Raw genomic sequence first — 19,943 nt, 5'->3', positions numbered from 1 at the left:
ACTGTCTTTTATTTGAGAATTCACTGCAAAGAGATGAAACTATTAAACAATCACTTGATGTTCAAAGGTCCATCCAGTCTAAAGGTAAATGTCCATGTGTTGTTTGATTATAAAGCAGGTCTAGGTTCTATATTAACACTGTCAAAGTGCTCAGTGAAAATGCACACAGCCTATATTGAGAAACTGAGCCTTAAAACCAGCCGTCAGGACTTCTGGAACATTAGTCGCGTTTCGACCAAAAAGTACCAGGAACTTTAACTTTAAGTTGTTATCTGTGTTTCTGCCGTGCCCTATAGTCCAATTCCTTATGCAAAATTATTACTTGACTCATTACACAGCACTTGAGGACATAACATAAAGGAAAATACTATTTTCAAATACGTGACGATCCCGTATTATACGTGACGCAGGAGAAGAGGAAAATATGGAGCTTTAAGGATCAATTATTTGTTGTAAGTAATGAAGCAAAAAGTCCAAACATTTGTTGCATTCAACATGTTTGCGTTTCATATTATATTATTGTGAACCTTTGGTTGAAGAAGCAGTTTGAGTACGTTACCTTGAGCTCTGGGAGTTTACTTTATGACATTTTATAAACTTAAACACAATCACATGGAATAATCGGGTCAATAGTTTTATTCCAGTCTGTTTTACACTAACATATCATTTTTCATTTTGTCCTTTGTGAATCAGCTGGTTGAGAAGCTCAGACGAGCTGTCAGGAGGATTTAGTGTTGAGCCTCTGAGGAGGAGATATGCTCTGATCTATGAGGCCTTTAACTGGCTTCAGCAGAAAATAATAAAAGCAGAGGTCACATCAGGCGATGCCTGAGGGCCACATTCAGAGGCTTTCTGGTCTTTACAGCTGTGTGTAGTTTAACGTCTTATATGAGGCAGTGGTATAAAACTCGTGGCAGCAAAACGGCTCAGTGCACTGGAACCAGTTATACTCAAATCAATCTTTTATGCTCCTTATTTTATTCCATACAGTGAATTCCTTGGGGTGGAGAGCTGCAGGCTTTGCAGCAACATGTTCTGCATGTGTGTAGCCTGCAGCACTGAACAACCTTCCTATCATTATGAGTATATCTGTTACTTGAACCTGAACTCATCTCAGTCTCAGTGTTTCACAATGTTAATTCATGTGTTTAAATACAGTTTTCTTCATGTTGTTGCATTATTAAACATCACCAGCAATTTCCGCTAATGCCAAAACAAGAGGCAGTAAATAGTAGAGATGTACCAATAGGGGTGGCCAATCTGACAACAAGATCATGTGACCATCTTTTTTTATGTAGAATTGCAATTGAATACTCTTAATCATGATCTGCATCCTGTTTCCTGTTTCCACGCTGATTTTATTGTGAAGATCCTGACTGTAAGTTGTGATTTGTATCTTTCTGCTGCTTCTTTCAGATGTTCGGATTATGTCACACCACACAAACACTTGCTTAGTTCATGTGGAGTATTCATTTGGACAGTGCTGTTAATTCTTTATGGAGGTGATATATGTATATATCTAAGCGTTTTGATTTGAAAATTCAGTCACTTGAACCACCATCTTGGACTGCAGCTGGTGATGGTGGTTCTTGTTCTGCTCGGGTGAAGAACTGAGGCTGCAGAGCAGAACAAGGACTGCTGTCTCCGGCTGCAGTTAGCATGCTAGCTTAAGTTAACATGTGTGGTTGTGTGGTGTGGGTCGCAGAGACTGAGCTTTTAAATGTAAATATCTGAATATAGATGCTTCTATGGATGCAGGATGCATTTTATTATCTAATCTGACTGCCACTCATTAACAAAATGAATCTGGGAACGAATAACACTTGCTACACTAGTAACATCCTGCCAAATTAAGGCCATAAAACACTTTACACGTTACTTTTTTACTGGTGGGACTTTCCAGAATGTATTGCCAAATTGGTGAAGAGGAGTTGATTTCCAGGATAAGTGCCATTTTATCCAGGTGTGAAACTACAAAGTTTATTCATGAGTGACATGGTATCAGAACGGTGCACAGACTCGTGTACTAGCTGATACCCGATCCAGTATTTTAGGCAGTATCCTAATCATTTCTGGTTCTAGCATTGGTATCAGAACAACTTTACTAAATATGGACAACAGATATCAACACATGACAGTCCTGATACCTTAAATTTAGGGAGAAACAGAATACGCTGAGAATCCTCTGCTTGAGGGAATATAAACATTCAGACAGAAACACTGAAGTATTTTACTGGACTTATGAAACCCAGGTTGATCAAACCTCCCAAATAACCCGCCAGAAAAGGTCAAATCCACATGACAGTGGTACTGAGTAGTATCTCTGTGGTCTTACTTGAAGGGGTGTCCCTCGGTAGACTTTTGCACGGCCTGGACCACAGACTTGTAGATGCGGAAGGTGATGGTGACACAGAGCAGGGCCAGCAGCAGGTAGGAGACCACACTGATGACGCTGAAGGCCGCAAGCGACAGCAGCAGCAGCATGGACAGACCGAACACCAAGCCCGACTTCTTGGGGTCTCGCCAGTGGATCAGATCCTTGACTGCAGAGAGGTGGAGGAAGGGAGGGGGGTTAGACTGATGGCGTTTTGCTCAGATTGGCCTACAATGAAATATCATCATCACCTTCTATTTTATTCATTTAAAAAAAACAAAAACAAAGGCAGAACAGCACGTCCAAGACTTTCCATGTGATGTCTTGTAAAGTGCTAAATCTGATCCAAATAAAGACTTGGTTCTCTCTACAGCTAAAAGAGAACTGAGTCATTTTCAAGGGTTTAATACACATTATTTGCAAGTGGTTGCTTTAACAGAAAAATATTAGTACTAGCCTTCGACACTTGAAAGAAGTCTGAGCTCAGCCTGGGGGAGAAACCCCCCCCCCTCCTACTCTGCAGCTTTGGCCCAGTAAAACATGAACACACGCCATAAATCTCCTCTGGCGTCTCTCAGCCAAGAATAACAGAGAGGCACATAGCTGTAGATGCCCGTTTCATGTTTGCATGCATGTCCTGTAATAGCCTCTATACAAGGCGGTTATGTAATGCTGGGCTGCCACTTCTTCCCTCTGCACAGGAAAGGAGTTGGTATTTGAAAAAGCCTTGTGTGAAAGTGGTGGAGGAGCCATGTGGGCTGATGTCTCCGGGACGTTTCAGGCCTCAGTGCTTCAGCTGGTTTAATGGGAACACACGTTATATAGGACCCCCTATTTAGTGTGTTTAAATCCCAATCTTGGTCAAATGAGTTAGCTACAGGAGAGCTGCTAGCATCCTCGCCTACTGTCATCACACTGTGTATGTTTAAATTTGTCCTGGCTTTCAGACACTTGGAGTCAACGTCTGTCTCTCTGGTTTCAGAGGGATTTCTAAGACTTTTGTCAAACCGTCTCACTTCTGCTCTGTGCCGTGTCTGTGGAGGGGGTAAGGCTACGTCCGCACTACTATTCATTTGAAAACCCTGTTTTCAACCAACCCCAGAGTTTTCAAAGTAAAACGGGTTCAGCAGTTTCCAAAACTCAGTTTTCGGGGCTTGAAACCTCTGGAGTCGTGTGGACAGCAGGAGGAAATGTAGGCAAAGAGAATTAGAAAAAAAAACAAAAAAAAAACATAGTAGTGTGGTCGTAGCCTAAGACACATATAAGGGGAAATACTGTAGTGCAAGCTCTACCTTTTCCACTGGTAGCAGTGGTGCTACCAACTTTCTCAGTTGCACTGCTGTTGCCAAAGTTTCAAACTCAAACTGTGTTGACCCTGTAACAAGTTTAGAGTCTAAGTACACATGCAGCATAGCATTTGCCTTGTACCGCAAACATGGGCACTGCGTCACCCACTGTGGCTGAAAGTGGTACTTTTTCTTCTTCACTGGCTCAGTCGGTCTTTTCCTGCCTGCACCTGCGTCTATGGCTTGTCGGCTCTCCCTCTCCACCAGCCTGCTCCTCTCATCCAACTGACAAATCAGGTTCATTTCAGCGCTGTGATCACTACGCAAATATTTAATACCACTAGATGTCTGCAGTTGTACGTTTCCTTTATAATTTGAATGTTTATTTAGCAGTTAGTGTTTATTAATAAATAATAATTCCCATCATGCACAGAACTCAGGCTGTTTACAACAGCAGTGCAGAAAGGGACTTGGAGCTCCATTGTTCCTGAACTGAACTCCAGTACAGCACAGTTTTCAGCTTGTGAGCCGACGACATCCAGGAACAAGTGGATTTAAGAATAACCCTATAATTAATAGCCGATTTGAAAACATTAAACTGCTCCAGCTGGAAACAGTCGACTTCCTTAGAGATGTAATGTTTTCATCCGACAGCAACAATGAGCGGGGTTTCCTCAACCTGCACTGCAGGGGTGTGTGCGTCCTCCCAGCATGCCTTGCTGCTGGTACCCACAGGACGTGGTTGGAGCTTGAGCTCATTATCTCAGTCCCTGTCTCCATTTCTCCTGCCCTCGCTCTGCTCTGCTGAGATCCCAGTGGCTGCTGAGGTGCAGTGGCCTGTTTTCACTGTGTTGTGTGCAGCTCTTAAAGCCACACACACACACACACACACACACACACACACACACACACACACACACACACACACACCTACACACACACACATCTACACCTACAGACACACACACACCACAGGCATCAGGTGCAGTGGACCAACAATTCAGGCCTCGGAACTACACTACAACTAAAGAGATCAACTGTATGTCCACTTTGTCTCCCATCAATCTACAGATGTAATAATAATAATTATAATAATAATCCATAATGACAAAGTGAAACGTTTACTAAAAGTAATCTCTCTGATCTAACTCTCTCCCTACAGTGAAGCATGGTGGTGGCAGTATCATGTTGTGAGGGGGCTTCTCAGTGGCAGGGGCAGGGAGACTGGTCAGAGGAAAACCTGATGCTGAGTCAGGTGACCTGAGAGTAAGGGTGATGGCTCACCTTAGGGCTCCACAATGACCTGAAGCATCAGCCAAGACAACACTGGAGAGTCTTCAGGACCAGTCTTTGACTGTCCTTGAGTGTCCCAGCCAAAGTCCAGACTGAAACCCCAGCACTTCATTACATCTGGAGCAAACATTCACTTGGACTCAAGGATGAACTGATTAGAATTTGGTGACCAAAGGTCAAGGTCACTGTGACCTCACAAAACATGTTTTTGACCTCATTATCCCATTCTTCATGCAGGATTTTTTTTTTAATCATACTGTTCCATAGAGCAATATTTTGCAAAATTGAAATAGTAACACTTTCTTGCATTCATGTCGTGACGCCTGTCAAATCAGGCCCCACGAAGCCAGTTCCAACCAAGAGGCACATGCTGGACATCTGTCGTCCCAGCTTTATTCACATGACATCACTGAGTGGAAACACAGAACATTCACAACTGTGTTTTGTCACAAAAAAACAAACTAACAAACAAAAAAACCGCATCTATTTTGCACAAATCTGCGATGGAAACCCGGCTACTGTCAGTCACTGTTCCACTTGTCCAGTAAAGTGAAGCTGATGAAAGCAGGTGCTAATAAGTTGATTGACACAAATCCAATCTACAGCTATTTTGATAATTGAGTAACCGTTTAATTCATTTGCTGCTTTTCTCGCCTTCATATTATTGTTCATTTGAAAATATCTGGTCTGACAAAACCAGACAATTTAAGACCATCACCTTGGAACTTTTGTTGATTATTTTTCACAATTTTCCAAATTAGTTAATAGATTGAAAAACAATCAGCAGATGAATGCACATTGAAAATAATTCAGGTTTAGTTTAGTAAAATGAGGCTTGTGTGATTAGAGCTGGATAGGGCTCAACTATGAACCAGGAAGGCGATGAATCCAGAGTTTATGAGCAAAGTTGATGTGTAGCAGTGAGACATAATGAGCTGTGTCACTACTAACTGTTCCACTGGAGTAATTAGCTGTAAGATTATTTTAAGTAACAAGCCCGTTCAAACTTCGCTCTAATTTTCCTTTGACCCCGTTACAGATCCTGACACAAGTCACTGCTTCTGACTAAAAACAAGATACCGCCTAACCAAGCAAGACATTACAGGTCCATGTTAGACGCTTTCAAACACTGACACAGGTTCAGTTTGAATCAAGTATTCACATGTGCCTTTCCTCCATTTTACCAATCTTCACAGAGAGGATTAACACAGATCTGAATACAAATGGATGCTTGAGTTCAACTAATCTTTGAAGCCCTGACAACAGGTCTGATATCAGTAAGCCCACGAAGAGAAGCAGAGAACCACTTTTGGCTGCCACCATGTGGATTCACTGAAAGATGGCTGTGATGGATTTTTTTAAAAAGCAGATTCTTTGATCAAAAACTGGTAAGGCAATTAAGTAAATGTCAAGCATATCCAGCATGACAAGCGGCACACCCACTGTAACGAACTCACCTTGCCAAGTGTACCCCGCCTTATAACCTACTGAGTTGTGGAGCAGCACTGCAGAGAAGCACTAAAATAGCACAAGTTCATGGCTGGAGGGGGTGGACTCGACCACACTGCTCCTCTATAGAACACGATACAAAACAGAGCTTCGACACCGACTCATTACTATCCTCATTTGGAAAAGATTACATTACGTGCACTGCTAACAAGCTTCACAGAACAATGAACATTAGAATGACACTAAACTGCCTGATACCTCATGACATTTTCCTTTCCTTTAGTTTCTGATTGCTGGAGCACCAGCGCTCTGTTATATGGTTGCCAGCTCCAGGTTAAAGTATTCAGCACATGTAGACGCACCACTGAATGTGTTAGGATTACTGTCTGCATACCAGCCTCTGTGCCTGTGTGTGGAATGGAGATCATGTTTGTGGAAAAGGGAGGGTGCTGCAGAACTGGCTGCTGTAACTCCTCTAATAAAACACATTCCAGTGCCTTGGCTTTGCTCTGGTTAACATTTAATTAAGAGTATACACAACAATTATAACAGTAAGCTGTGATGCCTGGTTTAAAGCAGCTCTCGTATGTATAGTTTTGAGAGTTAAGCTGGGCCTGGATGAAGAGAGGAGGATTGGACAAGTGAGGACTGACAGCAAAGTCATTTCCCAAGATAACATCTTGCCTGAAACCTGAGTATGCATTACAACAGCAAAACCATTTTCACTTAGGTGGTCTTTAGATTATAAAGTAATTTTGCATCACTTTGTTCTTTGTACCATGCCTTGTCATCATGCCTTGGTTTTCACCAAGGGTACTGTGGAAAGTTGCATAGGCAGAAACCCGACACTGGGGATTGACTGCACCGCGTGACTATCAAGGTTCTTGTAAGCCAACACTTGGCCACCATATTTAAACCCCCATGGACCACTGCCGAGCTGTAAAGGACAGAGGGCAGGAGAGGGTCACAAGTTCAAATGGAGTCAGGATCATTAGACCATATGCAGCTTTAATGTCCATACACCACATTATACTCTGCTTTGGCTGATATAATCTCTGACAATGCATTCTCTAGCCTTAGTTTAGCTGGCTTTATTTTTAGTATGCTGTCCAATAAGCCTCTATGACTTTCAAGGGAAAGATTTGTGGGTATGTGAGTTCCTTAGATGCATATGTAGAGACATTTTTGACATGGTATTCTCAAATGCATAACTAGGGCTAGGAAAAATCATACCCAATGATATCATTATAATCTTGACTTAAGCATTATGACTCCCTGGACTTTGAGAAACGTATTTCTCCAGGGAAGCCGTCTCTGGTATTCCTTATTGCATCAGGCATTTACACATTCTGACACAAGAACACCTGCTCCAATTACCTAACTGCATTTTGGCATTTGAGACTGCACATGTGCTGTCATGCTGTAATAATTTGCACCAGCAGCTATGGGCTGTGTCACTGCACGTAACATAATGATGAAACATGCTCATAATAAACTTAATCATCAAAATAACTGAATTCTCCCACACAATTTTGTTAAACTCTATGTTGTTTGGCTTAAAATACATGAGATAAGCTTTTTATCTTGAAGCACACTGAGTCTATGTCTGTTGTATGAAATGTGCTTTACAAATAAACCTGACTATTTTCCTGTGGTGACTAAACATTGTGCCGCCAATCCAAGAAGTTTCTAACCTGAACATTTTGCCTTGATAATGTGGCACCTGGCCAGGTGCACCAGTAAAGACAATTAGCAGATTACACAGGTGAGGAACAGGATTGAGCAATTGGACAAACCCACTAGTAATCAGTTTGGAATTCATTCAACACACACTTATACAACTTTTCAGGAGAAATAGGCTGCATGTAACCTCTCCCGGGGTTTTTTTCTTTATACAACTACTTGATTCAATTTTCATGTGCACCAACTATATGCCTTTGAAGGCACAATGTATGAAAGTGTAAATCATTATCCCCATTTGTACAACTCATCCTACAAAAACAAGCAAAGACACAGTTCTTGGAGAGACAAGGGAGGTAGTGTGATGCCTTTAAGAACAAGTAATTACCTTCAATGTAGACCCATTCCACCTGGGTCATCTGAAGCACACTAAGGCCTTTATATGCTCTCCTAGTGCAAGTCCTTGCTAAGAAGTGATAAGAAGTGGCAACTATGATCAAAGGAGAGTCTACATTTCATAGGCCAAAAGTAGGAGATGGCTGAAGAACATTTTGAGAAAGGATCAGGCAGTTACAAGGTGCAAGTGAGAGAAGGGTACCTGTTGAAGTGACTGCATGAGCTTAGAAAGGCCTACTGCCCTGCAGGAAGGGGTGTTACCTGATAAGTGGGTTAGTATTGCTGTCAAGACATGCTCAGCAAGATGATAGGCTTCAGCTACCCATTCGTCGATGGCTTCCACTTCTTTGGAATACGTGCTGTCGAATACATGGTCACTTTGGGAACTTGGAGGGTTAGGAACTGAGGTAAAGGAGGACTGCTGTGTAGATGTAGCATTGGGGTTAGCTTTCTCCTGGTCAGGAACCACAGGCTGGAGAGACACCATTTCCTCCTCTTCTTCCTCTTGACTGCTGCCCAGCTCTTTAAGAGCACTTATGGTAAGTTGTTCTTGTTCGAGATCCATCACCATGGTTGGAGGGGACTGGGAGGGAGGCCAACTAGTTTTGGAGAATTCAGTCTCAGAGGGAACATTTTGGTGATCATTGTCAGGTTCTTCATCCTGCCTAGATTTTAGGCACTCTCTCATGAACTCCACAAAGCTATCTGTGGGCTCTGAATCTGACCTGTCAGGGTCAATGCTTTCTGGGTTTCTTGTTGCATCAGGTGCTTGGTGACCTGCTTCAGTGTCCTGCACGATCTTTGAGCCAACTGTCTGTGCTGGGACGGAGTTTCCATTTGCCATGTTATCTGAAATGATGTCAGTGGTCATTTTCTTATTGAGATCTTGTTCATTGATGCTGCTCAGTCTTTCACCATCATTCAGTGAAGTAAAGTCATCTAGATTTTGAATGTCCTCTGGAACATCATTTTGTGCAGTGCTTGTATTCAGTGTTTCAATTTTGATATCAGATGGATCAGAAAGAAACCGCTCCTTAGCATTGTTTCGCACTTTGTCATCAATGTCATCCAGGGATGAGGATGCATCATAATCATAATCAAATGATTGTCTGTCATATATATCGTCTTGCATGAAGCTGGATTTAGAAAAGGAAGGTGTCTCCATATAAGTCTCTTTTACAGCTGCAATGCTCTTTTCATCCATTTTAGATTGGGCGAAAGGAACTGGTTCCTTGGACAAAAGATCAGTCCTGCAAGGTTTGACCTCAACATCTTGTGCTTCATCTGACCATTCGTCCTCATTGTCTGGAAAGTCCACTTCTTCATTTGTGAATGGGGAGGGTTCATCATTTACCTTATTCGACTGTGCTTGGGAAAAGTCGGATGCTGAGTCCTTTGAAATATTGGGACTGGGTAAGGCTTCAGGCTGGGATGTAGATTCCTGGTGGACTGTTTCTGGAAGAGATTTTAGTATCTTGTGTTTGGGAGAGTATTCAACATCAGAGTCCACCGGGGAGGATGGAGGAGAGTAGCCTTCCATGAATTCAGTTTCTAAGGGGCGTGTCTTGGGTGGTTCATTTTTACTGTCCTCTGGCTCTGGAGTTTTTGTAGCCTCTCTGGCTGTGTCTTTTACACCTCCATAATCCTCATCTTCCTCTGCTTCAAGCTCCATTTCCATCTCCTCATCACTGTAATTTGGCTCATCTGTCTCAATAACATTGATTGTTGGAACCTGCATTAGCTTCCTCTCAGACTTTGGTGGAGGGGTTTCCTTTTCCTCAGTGGGAAGTTCAGGAGCTGCAGAGGCAGGGGTAGTCGTAGGGTCATTTGAAAATGATGGATCAGAAGATGGAAGGGGAACAGGTGCAGTAACAGTGACACCCTCTTCAATGACAGTATCATCTGACTCTCCTGAGCTGTCTGCTTCACTAACCTCTGGGGCCTCCAGATCTCGAGTCCAAGTGGTCTTCTTGTCATCTGAAACATTCTGTTTAGCGTTTGTGTCAACTGGTGGGGAAACAGGAGGAGATGAAGAGTCAAAGCCTGCAGGAGTTGCAGATGAAGCTGGAAGTTCTGAATCGAGACTAGCTTGAGTTTGGACACCTGATTTTTCCTGCTGATCCCACATGTAGGCTGTTGGCAAAAAACTAAGGTCGAACTCAGACTCCTCCTCAACACTTGGCTGCTTCTGTGCATCACTGAACTCATCCTTCTGCTCTGAAGTTTGAATAGGAGAATCCATGAAAGCATCAGGGACACCAGCAAAGGCAGCAGGAGCATCAGGTATAACTATTTCAGTCTCCTTCTCCTCCTTTGATGTAAGATTGTCTGAAGTCAGGGTGCCTTTAATTAAATCTGCAGCATCAAAGTCTGGCACTGGAGGTAAATGAGCCTTCATCCACTCTTCTGTTTCTTCAAATTCATTCACTTGTCTTAAATCTCCAAGAACCTCAAAGGGGGATTCCGGTGACTCCTGATCAACAGAACCCCCTTTTTTCTCTACAGTTGGCACAATTTTTACAGGAGATTTTTGGGTCTCGGTGGGAGATTTTTGGGTCTCAGTGGGAGATTTTTGGGACTCGGTGGGAGATGTGGGAGATTTTTGGGACTCGGTAGAAGATTTTTGGGACTCAGTTGGAGATTTTTGGGACTCAGTTGGAGATTTTTGGGACTCAGTAGAAGATTTTTCATAGTGGCGATCTCTGAAGTGAGAGAAACCTCCATCGCTTCTAAAATCAGGTTCCTTCTTTTTGGCAGCAAGGGCTTCCAGTGCCTTTATTCTCTCTGAAACAGGAGATGTCTTTATTGGTGAATCTGGTTGTCCATCTGGTGGCCCTGCTTCACTCCCATAATGACCAGGTGTGAATGAACCAGGTTGTGAAGGAAAGCGAAGGGATGTCGCTACACCTTCGCTTGAGGGCTTCTCGGAGCCCAGGACGACTCTTTTGTCTGCATCACCATGCATGAAGAACGACAGCGAAGAGGAAAAAGGAGGGGAGGTCATATAAATTACACACTAAACTCCCATGCACTTCTATTATTCAGCGAGGCCTTAATGTAGCAGCCCAAGCATTCATGCATTGCATCATGGAAATGTAAGGCAGATTCATAATGGATGGGATCTTCACTTTTTGCATGCTACTCTTAACTACTCCACAAAGTTGCCATCAAGCAGCACTCAGTATGGCAACTTAAATTATTGGAATGATCAGATGAGGCAGCAAAAGAAATAAAATCTAACTCACAGATAGTTCCTGTAAATCACCATGTGTGGCTATGGTGACTGCACATAAGCTGCAGTCTGTATAGCAAGTGTATAGTGGGGTCCAAAAGTCTACACTTGCAGACTTGAAAGCAGTTTCTTTTTGATAGTGATTATTTGATTTGATTATTTAATCAATAAAATTCTTCAGTCACTATTACATTTGAAAAGATTCTGATTTGGCAGCTATTCTCTGTACACAGCTAAACTAAATATGGTGATAGTGTCAGTTTAGACATACAACCATTCTCCTCTTAGTTTCATGTGATCTCAGTGTTGACCTGAGCCTCAAGTAATTTTGGTCATGTATGTAAAGGTGTAAAGGTCTTCATTTTCCATTTTCTTGGAAACTGATTATTGATCTTACTATTATTTGTAAATCCATACAAAAATCCATAAAAGCCTATGTCAGTTTAACAGAAAACAAAACAAGTCTGAATAACTGACTTCATTACCATTTTCAGACAGCAGACCAAGGTCACATGTGGGTCAGCTCAGTGTTGTTACCCTTCTTCTCACTATCAGCAGACTCCAGTCTGCGGTATACTTCGAAATCACTCACCAATAAACCTTAGAATTACATAGAATAATTTACTGGTAAAATCTTCAATTTCAGCCCTCTCTCCTGCTCTTTAAATGTCATTTAAACATCAGTATAATTTCATTAATTTCCATTCCTTTCACCAAAGCCAGCAGCATACAACCTGTGTCTAACCCAGATTGAGAGGAGGGTCCTGAAGGAGGGTTGGCTGACACAGGTAGACCCATACAGAGCCCTCATCTAAAAAAAAAAAAAAAGGTCACTAACATATCTTTTTTTTTTTGTATCGTAGGAAATATTATATTATAACCCATTTTAGATCATTCAGATGTGATGGTCATTACCATGTTCTTGTTCAGGATTTCCCTATATCCCCCGTCTACTGCAGAGTCTCCAATCTGTCTCTGACTTTTGAACCCCACTGTATCCCTTACAAATCAATGTCTGTAAAGCTAGAAAGACAACTTCCTGAGCTTCACCTTCAGAACCCCAATACAGTGGGCTCCAAATGGAGAAGTGGTCTCAGACTTTTGGACCCCACTGTATATGGAATGAGTGCCATCTTGACAACACCATATCAACTCTTATAAAACATCCTTGCAGGACAGACTGAGCAGACTGTGCTCTTCAACACAAAGTGGCAGCATGATAAACTGTCACCAGCTCTCCAACACAACAGATATAGACTACAATTCTGCTACACAACTTGTAGTGAGGGGCTCTTTGGCTGTGTACATATCACTATAAAAATTTTAAATGCAGACCTGGATACAAACACATCTAATGCAGTTTTTACTGCCTATACATTGAAAAGCTGAACCAACAGGAAATGGTTGAGCCCAATGATTGGAGTAGCTAGTAAACTTGTCAGACAAAAGCTGCCAATCACAATGATGTGATAATATTTCAGAAGTTGTAGTTATGCACATTTTTTGAATTTCAAAACACAACATAAAATAAAATGACGAGTCTCAAAAACTTCCACTGTTCTCCACAACTCAAGCGCTGCATTCACTGTAGTGGTTAGTTACTTGCTACATAATTAGTGTTTGTTAAAAGCCATTATAACACCAAATTATATAATGTTCTGACACCAGAGTTAGATAATACTGCTGTGCCCCTGCAGTTTATTAGGTAATTTCAGTACCATGATTTCCTCAGCCTCACAGGTGACGCGACATTAACAGTCACTATTATGATGACAGGACCCCCACCTCTCCCAGGGCACGTGGCCCCTGGCCATTCTCGAGACCACAGAGTTCCAAAGGTGTTCTAAGCAACTGTTCCAACAATCACATGATCCCTGTCAGGACCAGTGATCTCCGATGTCATTTTCAACACCTGACATTGCACGCTCAACAACCTCCAACTAACAGTGACGGTGAATCAACTTTAACTCAGCACCACTCAAAAAGGTTTTTGGAGATTGAATAATTTTGTCTAGATAATGAAAGGTCTGGATTTTCTTCCTTCAAGTTGTCAGCATGATCCTACGATCCCCACCCCTTTCCCGCCCCCGTGTAGACACAGACTTTTCCACTGACTGGTCCGCTTTATTTTGGATATCGCTGCCTCCTCCCCTGCACCACAATACAATGCCTTGTTCAAACTAGGCCACATGAATGGACTTTCCATCTCGTCAACAGTGTTGTAGTCTTTTGGCTGTGTACTTGTAAACAAATTCCAGAATGACTAGTGCTCTGAGAGTACATCCAGGGAACCAGCCAGGGATACTTGATAAGGACCTAGACTACTTCCAGTGGGACTATAATTCAGTTTAATTAGTATCAGGCCACTAGTCATGTACCATCTGCCAATTTCGGCCTATGTGGCATTCAAAATCAGATTTATATAACTGGAGCTGTGTGATTATGTATGTGGCCTGGGTATCAAAAACATTTGGAACAGCATCCGTGGCAAAATAATCTCAACTCTAGGTCCACGTACTGGATTTTTTGGGAGCTTTCTGTAGGGGGGAGGTCCCAAACCCTTTCTCCGTTCAAACAAGCGTTAGATATGACGTTCCGCAACGAGCTGATGAAGTTGTGGTTTAAAGCTCAGAACAACCCAGTAAGTAGACAAGTTGAGATTCACCATGGAACTATAGTTTAGTTTGGTACGGTCTTCTTCACAAAAATTAATACAACAGTAATCCAAATAACTAAATCTAATCAATTAAGGGATTTTAAATTGTCATCTGAAGCACAGATTTATTGATAAAACATCGTAACACATGAACCAAGTCATATATTTTTGCTGAGAAGCAGATGAGCCAGTAAGAGTCCAAAGTCCACAGCGTGCAGTCATGTGGTGAATAGGTTGGAATGCTTGTGACCTCGGTGTGTAATGGTAATGTGTGACTTTGTGGCTCATGTTATCATCTACCATGATCTATCCTAATAGATGACTATTTAACAAACTCTACTTTCACAGTATTGTCTACCATGTGTTCACATACATACAGACTTCTAACAATGATAAAACCGCAGCTCAAAAAGAATCTGAAAATGAAGAAGCAAAACTGATCAAAGAAAACCTACTTTTTTAAAGCTTAAGCGAGGATGTGAGACATGCACAAAGCCTACAGAGCTAGAAGCAGATAGTGGGTGAGTGAGCAGCCAAAGGAAATGGCAGGCCCAGACCACTGGGCGGTGGAAGGCATCTCCAGTGCCACTCATCCTCTGGGACCAGGAGGCTACAGGGGCTGAGAAGGGGGGGGTGCTTGGATACTAGGGCAGCAGAAAGGTAGGACCACCCCCACGGGACACCAACCTGATCCATTTTTAGGTTTCTGCTCTTGTGTGCACAATGTGAACTTGAACTTCTCTGCTTTCTTAAAATAAAGTGGCAATCTTGGGATTATCTTGAACCTATAGTGAGTGCTGCTGACCTAAATAATGCCTGTTAGCAGGCAGTACAGGCTGAAATGAATCTGGCTGCTAACAGCTGCAGAGGCACAGTTTTACAGGTCTACAGATTTTAGAGATCAGCAACATCAAGCAGCAGTTCATGGTTATTTGTGCTACTGACTGCTGCAGATTTCCAAATGTCTCAAGTCTGTAAATATCTGTATAAGCTTCTGCTACTCATATTATGACTATGCATAGATACGTTTCCTGCTGCCCTGACAATAAACTAAGGTTGGCTATTTACAGCATGAACTAGAAAGGTTTAATCTCAAGTTGCAGCAGGGGTGGGGGTGGAGAAGAAAATTACCAATGCCATATGTCATTGAAAACAGAAGGAGGAGTTGTGCTGCCCTGCTAACTTACAATTAGTCCGGCGTCTGAGGGCCAGCAGCGTTGGAAACAGATGGGAAACATGACGAGGTCTGTAAGAGGAGGGGTGGGTAAAGAGCGGGCGAGCTAGGAAAGGAACCGGAGCTAGGACTGAAGTTCATTATGTTGCCAGGTTTCTTTGCAGCTTCGTACTATTTTTATTGGGCTGCTGCGAGCAGGAGAGGGGCACTAGAAAGAGGGATGAAGTAGAGCAGTGCAAGTAGAGAAGTAGCAGCAGGCCAGCGTGAGAGAACAGGACAGAGGGAGTGCAGGCGAGCAGCGTAAGAGAACCATACACTTGCCTTGAGGAGACTGAATGAGAGATACAGGCGAAGAGGAAAGAAAGGAATCTGAAAAAATAAAAAGGACAGAAGAATGATCATCGTAGAAGAAGAAAAGAAGTCCTACCCACTGCACCCATTCAAACAAAGGCATTCAAATCAGACTTTAACTTATCCGGCCTTAACAACTCTACATGCTGTACAAAAACTACTTCAAATAAAGACCAGAAAATACTTCAGTTAACAGAGACGCCCCATGCATAGCCTCTCATTGTTTACATCAGTAAACGTACAAAAACTTTAACACATGCACTTACATTTGCTATGCAGGCAAAACCAAGACAGTTTTAAGAAGCAGACAAAGGTATTTCTCACTTTGTTGCTATCAGCAAATTAAAGATCTTCCGACAGATTAACTACAATCTAGTCCACCGTTTATTCTTTAGTAACTTTTACACTAGAAACGAGCAGAACACAAACATTTAATGTAATCTGTATGGCCAGAAATATGTGGACAAACTTGTCCGACACACCCGTCCACATATTGGTCTGGGGCTGTTTTTTCATGGTTTGGGCTAGGCCTCCACCTGAGGGAAATCTTAAGGCTACAACAAACAATGTAAGTTTAGACAACAGTGTTTTTCTAACAGTTTGTGTGTGTGTCCCTTTCCTGTTTCAACATGACAAGACCCTGTGCACAAATCCAGCTACATAAAGAAATGGTTTCCCAGTTTGGTGTGGGAGAACTCGACAGAACCATGACCTCAACCCGACTCCACACCTTTGGGATGAACTGGAATATGGACTGTGATCCAGATCAGCCAACATCAGCGATGGAGGTCACTGATGCTCTTGTGGCTGAATGGGAGCAAGCAGGTTCAAGTATCTGGTGAAAAGCCTGCGTATTAAAAGGTCCATCCAGTCTAAAAGGTAGATGTCCATGTGTTGTTTGATTATAGATCAAGTCTAGGTTCTATAGTAATACTATCAAAGTATCAAAGCCTCAGTCCACAGAGAAATACACACAGCCTGTATTCAGAAACTGAGCCTTAAAACCAGCCGTCAGGACTTCTGGAACTTTGTCAAAAAAACCCCCAAAAAAACAATCACCACTCTTAGCCATTTCCCAAGCCCCGCCCACCTAGACCCAACATCCAACATTGCAGGATTTGTTTTTTCTGAAATCTGTTAGATTTTTTTTTTGGATCAATCAGAAAACAGTCAGCCAATTAGAAGAGAGGCTCAGCGCCTCCTCTCTTCTGATTGGTTCACTGACCTGTTGTAACCAGAGCTCCAGAGAGAAGCCTGAGAGAGGAGATGTAAAACTACAGTGAGATGGTTTTTGGTTCTTAAATCCACAAATATATCTTCTTACGGATGAACACTTCAAAGAAAACTCAGAAAAAGTGTAAAATATGGAGCTCTGAATGGCCGTACTTCCCACACAGTTCCGTCTCCACAAACTGCAACCTCCAAAATGATTACAGCCAAATCAACACCTCTCTCAAACAACTTCAGCAAAAACTGATCATTATAACTTATTTTTTTATTGCAGGAACGTTTTATTTGACTGCAGAACGATAGCTTAAGATAGCTACCTGACAACTGAGTATATATTTGTTTAAACTCATCAAATTAAAGCTCCGACTGTGAACTTTAATATATTATGGATTATTGTATTTCAAATTGAATGTGCTGAAGTGATGAAAGCGTTACTGTCCAAATACTTATGGTCTGGACTTCTGGCCAAGTTGTGTAACTGTACAACAATGTTTGTTTCCTTTTTAGAGACATTACAGCCTCCATCTTGGTAAAGAGGCTGTTGATAGGAGTTCACACCTCATTTTCCATGTTCATCATGAAATGGGAGACATGTTGAGTCATGGGTTCGGCTGCATTCACAGATATTCACTCTGCCTTCCTTGTTCATTTGAACTGTGCAGACGCAGCAGGGGGTCGAGGGGGCAGTTGCCCATAACGAGTTAAATCTGGTTTAACTTTTGCTCCGATGCAACGTGACTTCATCTAGCATGTATGTGATTGGCTGCAATCACATACATGCCAGCCTGTTCCTCCAACTGGATTACCCAGATTGTATTTCTCTGTCTCACTGCTACATTAAACAACAACACACCCTCACCAGCACAGGCCCTTGCATTGTTTTAATGCAGGGTAATTTCAGTCTGAATTGCAGACTGAGGATTTGTGCGAGTTTCAGGTTTACTCAGGTAGGTGTGGCATCTCCCTTAATTCATCTCAACTGGAGTTTGTACAGGCTGAGCAGGTTGGCGTTGGTGTGCCCTGGTGGTGCAACATTCCTTCTCTCCTGTCACTCTGAACGCACCACACCTTCACTTTTAAACTATAATGGAAGTTGATGGAGGTAGAGTTATGTATGCTGCAAGAAGATGATAGACACTCAAAAAGCTACACTTAAATATGAAGTTAAAAATAAAAAATAAAAACATGCATGAACATCATTGTAAAAACACATGACATTAGATAATTCGAACAACGCAGGTTACAATCGGCATAATAAAGTAATTATGTGAACAGGTCTTTTCTGTAAAATGCATTCAGCTTTCTGTTAGAATCTGATGAAAAATTTGTGGAAATGATTTAAAGACAACTGCACATGGTGTGAGCCATAGTGGTTTGAACACAGCAGAAAAGTACTGAACTGATTTGCACTGAACTTGGTGGAGGGAAGGACTCAGGTCAGGGAAGAACCCATTCAATATTGGGCAGTTCTGGATAATTTACCATGAATTTGAATTATCTCTCTTTAGTCTGGTGTATGTCGTTTGACATTGGCCTTAGTGGAGGTCTGCGCTCTCTATGTGCCCTTCTATGTAGTTTAAAGCTGCAGTTGTAGTTATCTTGGGGACAGGAGCAAGCTGAAAACACAACATCTAACCTGGTTAACACACACAAACACACAAGATAAAGGTGTGTTAATTATTTCTGGTTTCTACCAACTCCTGAGAAAGATGTCTGGCTCTTCAGCTGCTCCACTTTCTTCACCAGCTAGCCTCTAAGTTAACCTGCTGTTTGCTGCTGGAAGGTGGTTGATGAAATCAGAATTTGTGAGCCATTAAAAACTATGTAATCAGCTGTCACCAGACACAACAACAATGCTAGATTTATTAACGCATTGTTCCTCCTTTTTATATCCCAGTAAACTGTTAAAGACACTACGTAGAGAAATGGGAAGTCAAAGACGAGAGAAAGTTTAAAGTTCCTTTTTGTAGTGGAGTGTTAAATACCTGTGCTTCGATTGTCCACTGTTGTTCCAGCAATACTGTGGTACACGTCACACCTCTGATTCCTGAAGGCTGCCATGCTATCTAAAATCAAACAGCAATATCTCTCCCCTCTTTCTCCCCGTTTTATCAGAGATCCCACTATATTACAGTTAAGACCTCTCATAATGCAGCCTCTGCTTGTTTACACTAAATCAAAACAAAGCTGGCATATCGCCAGAGCCTTGTGTGATTTTAGATAGCATGACGGCGTTCAGGAATCAGAGGCGTGATGTATAACCAGCAGCGTCTGTGTCTGCCTCACCATGACAGCTTTCCTGTTTACACAAACGTCAATCTGGCTCTGTGACTTTACATTTATACTTTTTAATAAAGAACAGCAAGGTGGAATAAAGGCGCAACACTTCCGCCTTGAACAGGCTGCTTAAAATAGGCTGGTCTACATTCCAGATCTTCAGCTCTTCTTGTTAAATCCGTCACTGGTGGACATCAGCTGAGGTCACCTTTGCTACTTTGGCCTTGGGCCTCTCAGGCTTGTGTCTTTGTGGAAGTGATGGTGCAGGGGTTGGGTTGACCACCACGCCTGCCATTCCTGCTTTGGAGCTCCAGCTATCCTGTACTGTCAACCCCTGAGGGCTATCTGATTGCCTCTGTGACCTCAGTTATATGGTCTGCTCCAGCAGGGAGTGGAGGGAGGGAGGGTATGGGTGGGTGGGTATTCTTGGCAAGACAAGTGGAGAGAGGGGGAGGCTGAAGGAACTCTGTGTTCTTTGAAGCTTTGCTTGTATGTTTCACTTTCACTGGCTTCAGACTCAACACCTTTCCTGACCAAGTAAATCA

The 19,943-nt window shown here is 42.4% G+C and overlaps 1 protein-coding gene across 2 annotated transcripts in view; it reads right to left on the bottom strand.

Annotated features, from left to right (window-relative positions):
- The window catches only part of rtn3 (reticulon 3), a 32,327-nt gene that overhangs the window by 9,445 nt on the left and 2,939 nt on the right, over positions 1 to 19,943 (bottom strand). Inside the window, exons 2-3 of one of the 2 annotated variants that reach the window (XM_023423891.2) lie at positions 15,862 to 15,909; positions 2,336 to 2,543 (exon numbers count right to left, since the gene is read on the bottom strand). In XM_023423891.2, coding sequence (XP_023279659.1) covers positions 2,336 to 2,543; positions 15,862 to 15,909 — 256 coding nt within the window. The remainder of the gene's footprint in view (positions 1 to 2,335; positions 2,544 to 15,861; positions 15,910 to 19,943) is intronic. The other variant, XM_023423892.2, reaches the window with a different exon arrangement.

Source organism: Seriola lalandi, unplaced genomic scaffold, assembly GCF_002814215.2.
Source record: "Seriola lalandi dorsalis isolate HSWRI2012SDOR001 ecotype SW California unplaced genomic scaffold, Sedor1 jcf7180002054694, whole genome shotgun sequence".
NCBI classification, from domain to species: domain Eukaryota; kingdom Metazoa; phylum Chordata; class Actinopteri; order Carangiformes; family Carangidae; genus Seriola; species Seriola lalandi.
This window is presented reverse-complemented; position numbering and strand designations above follow the sequence as displayed.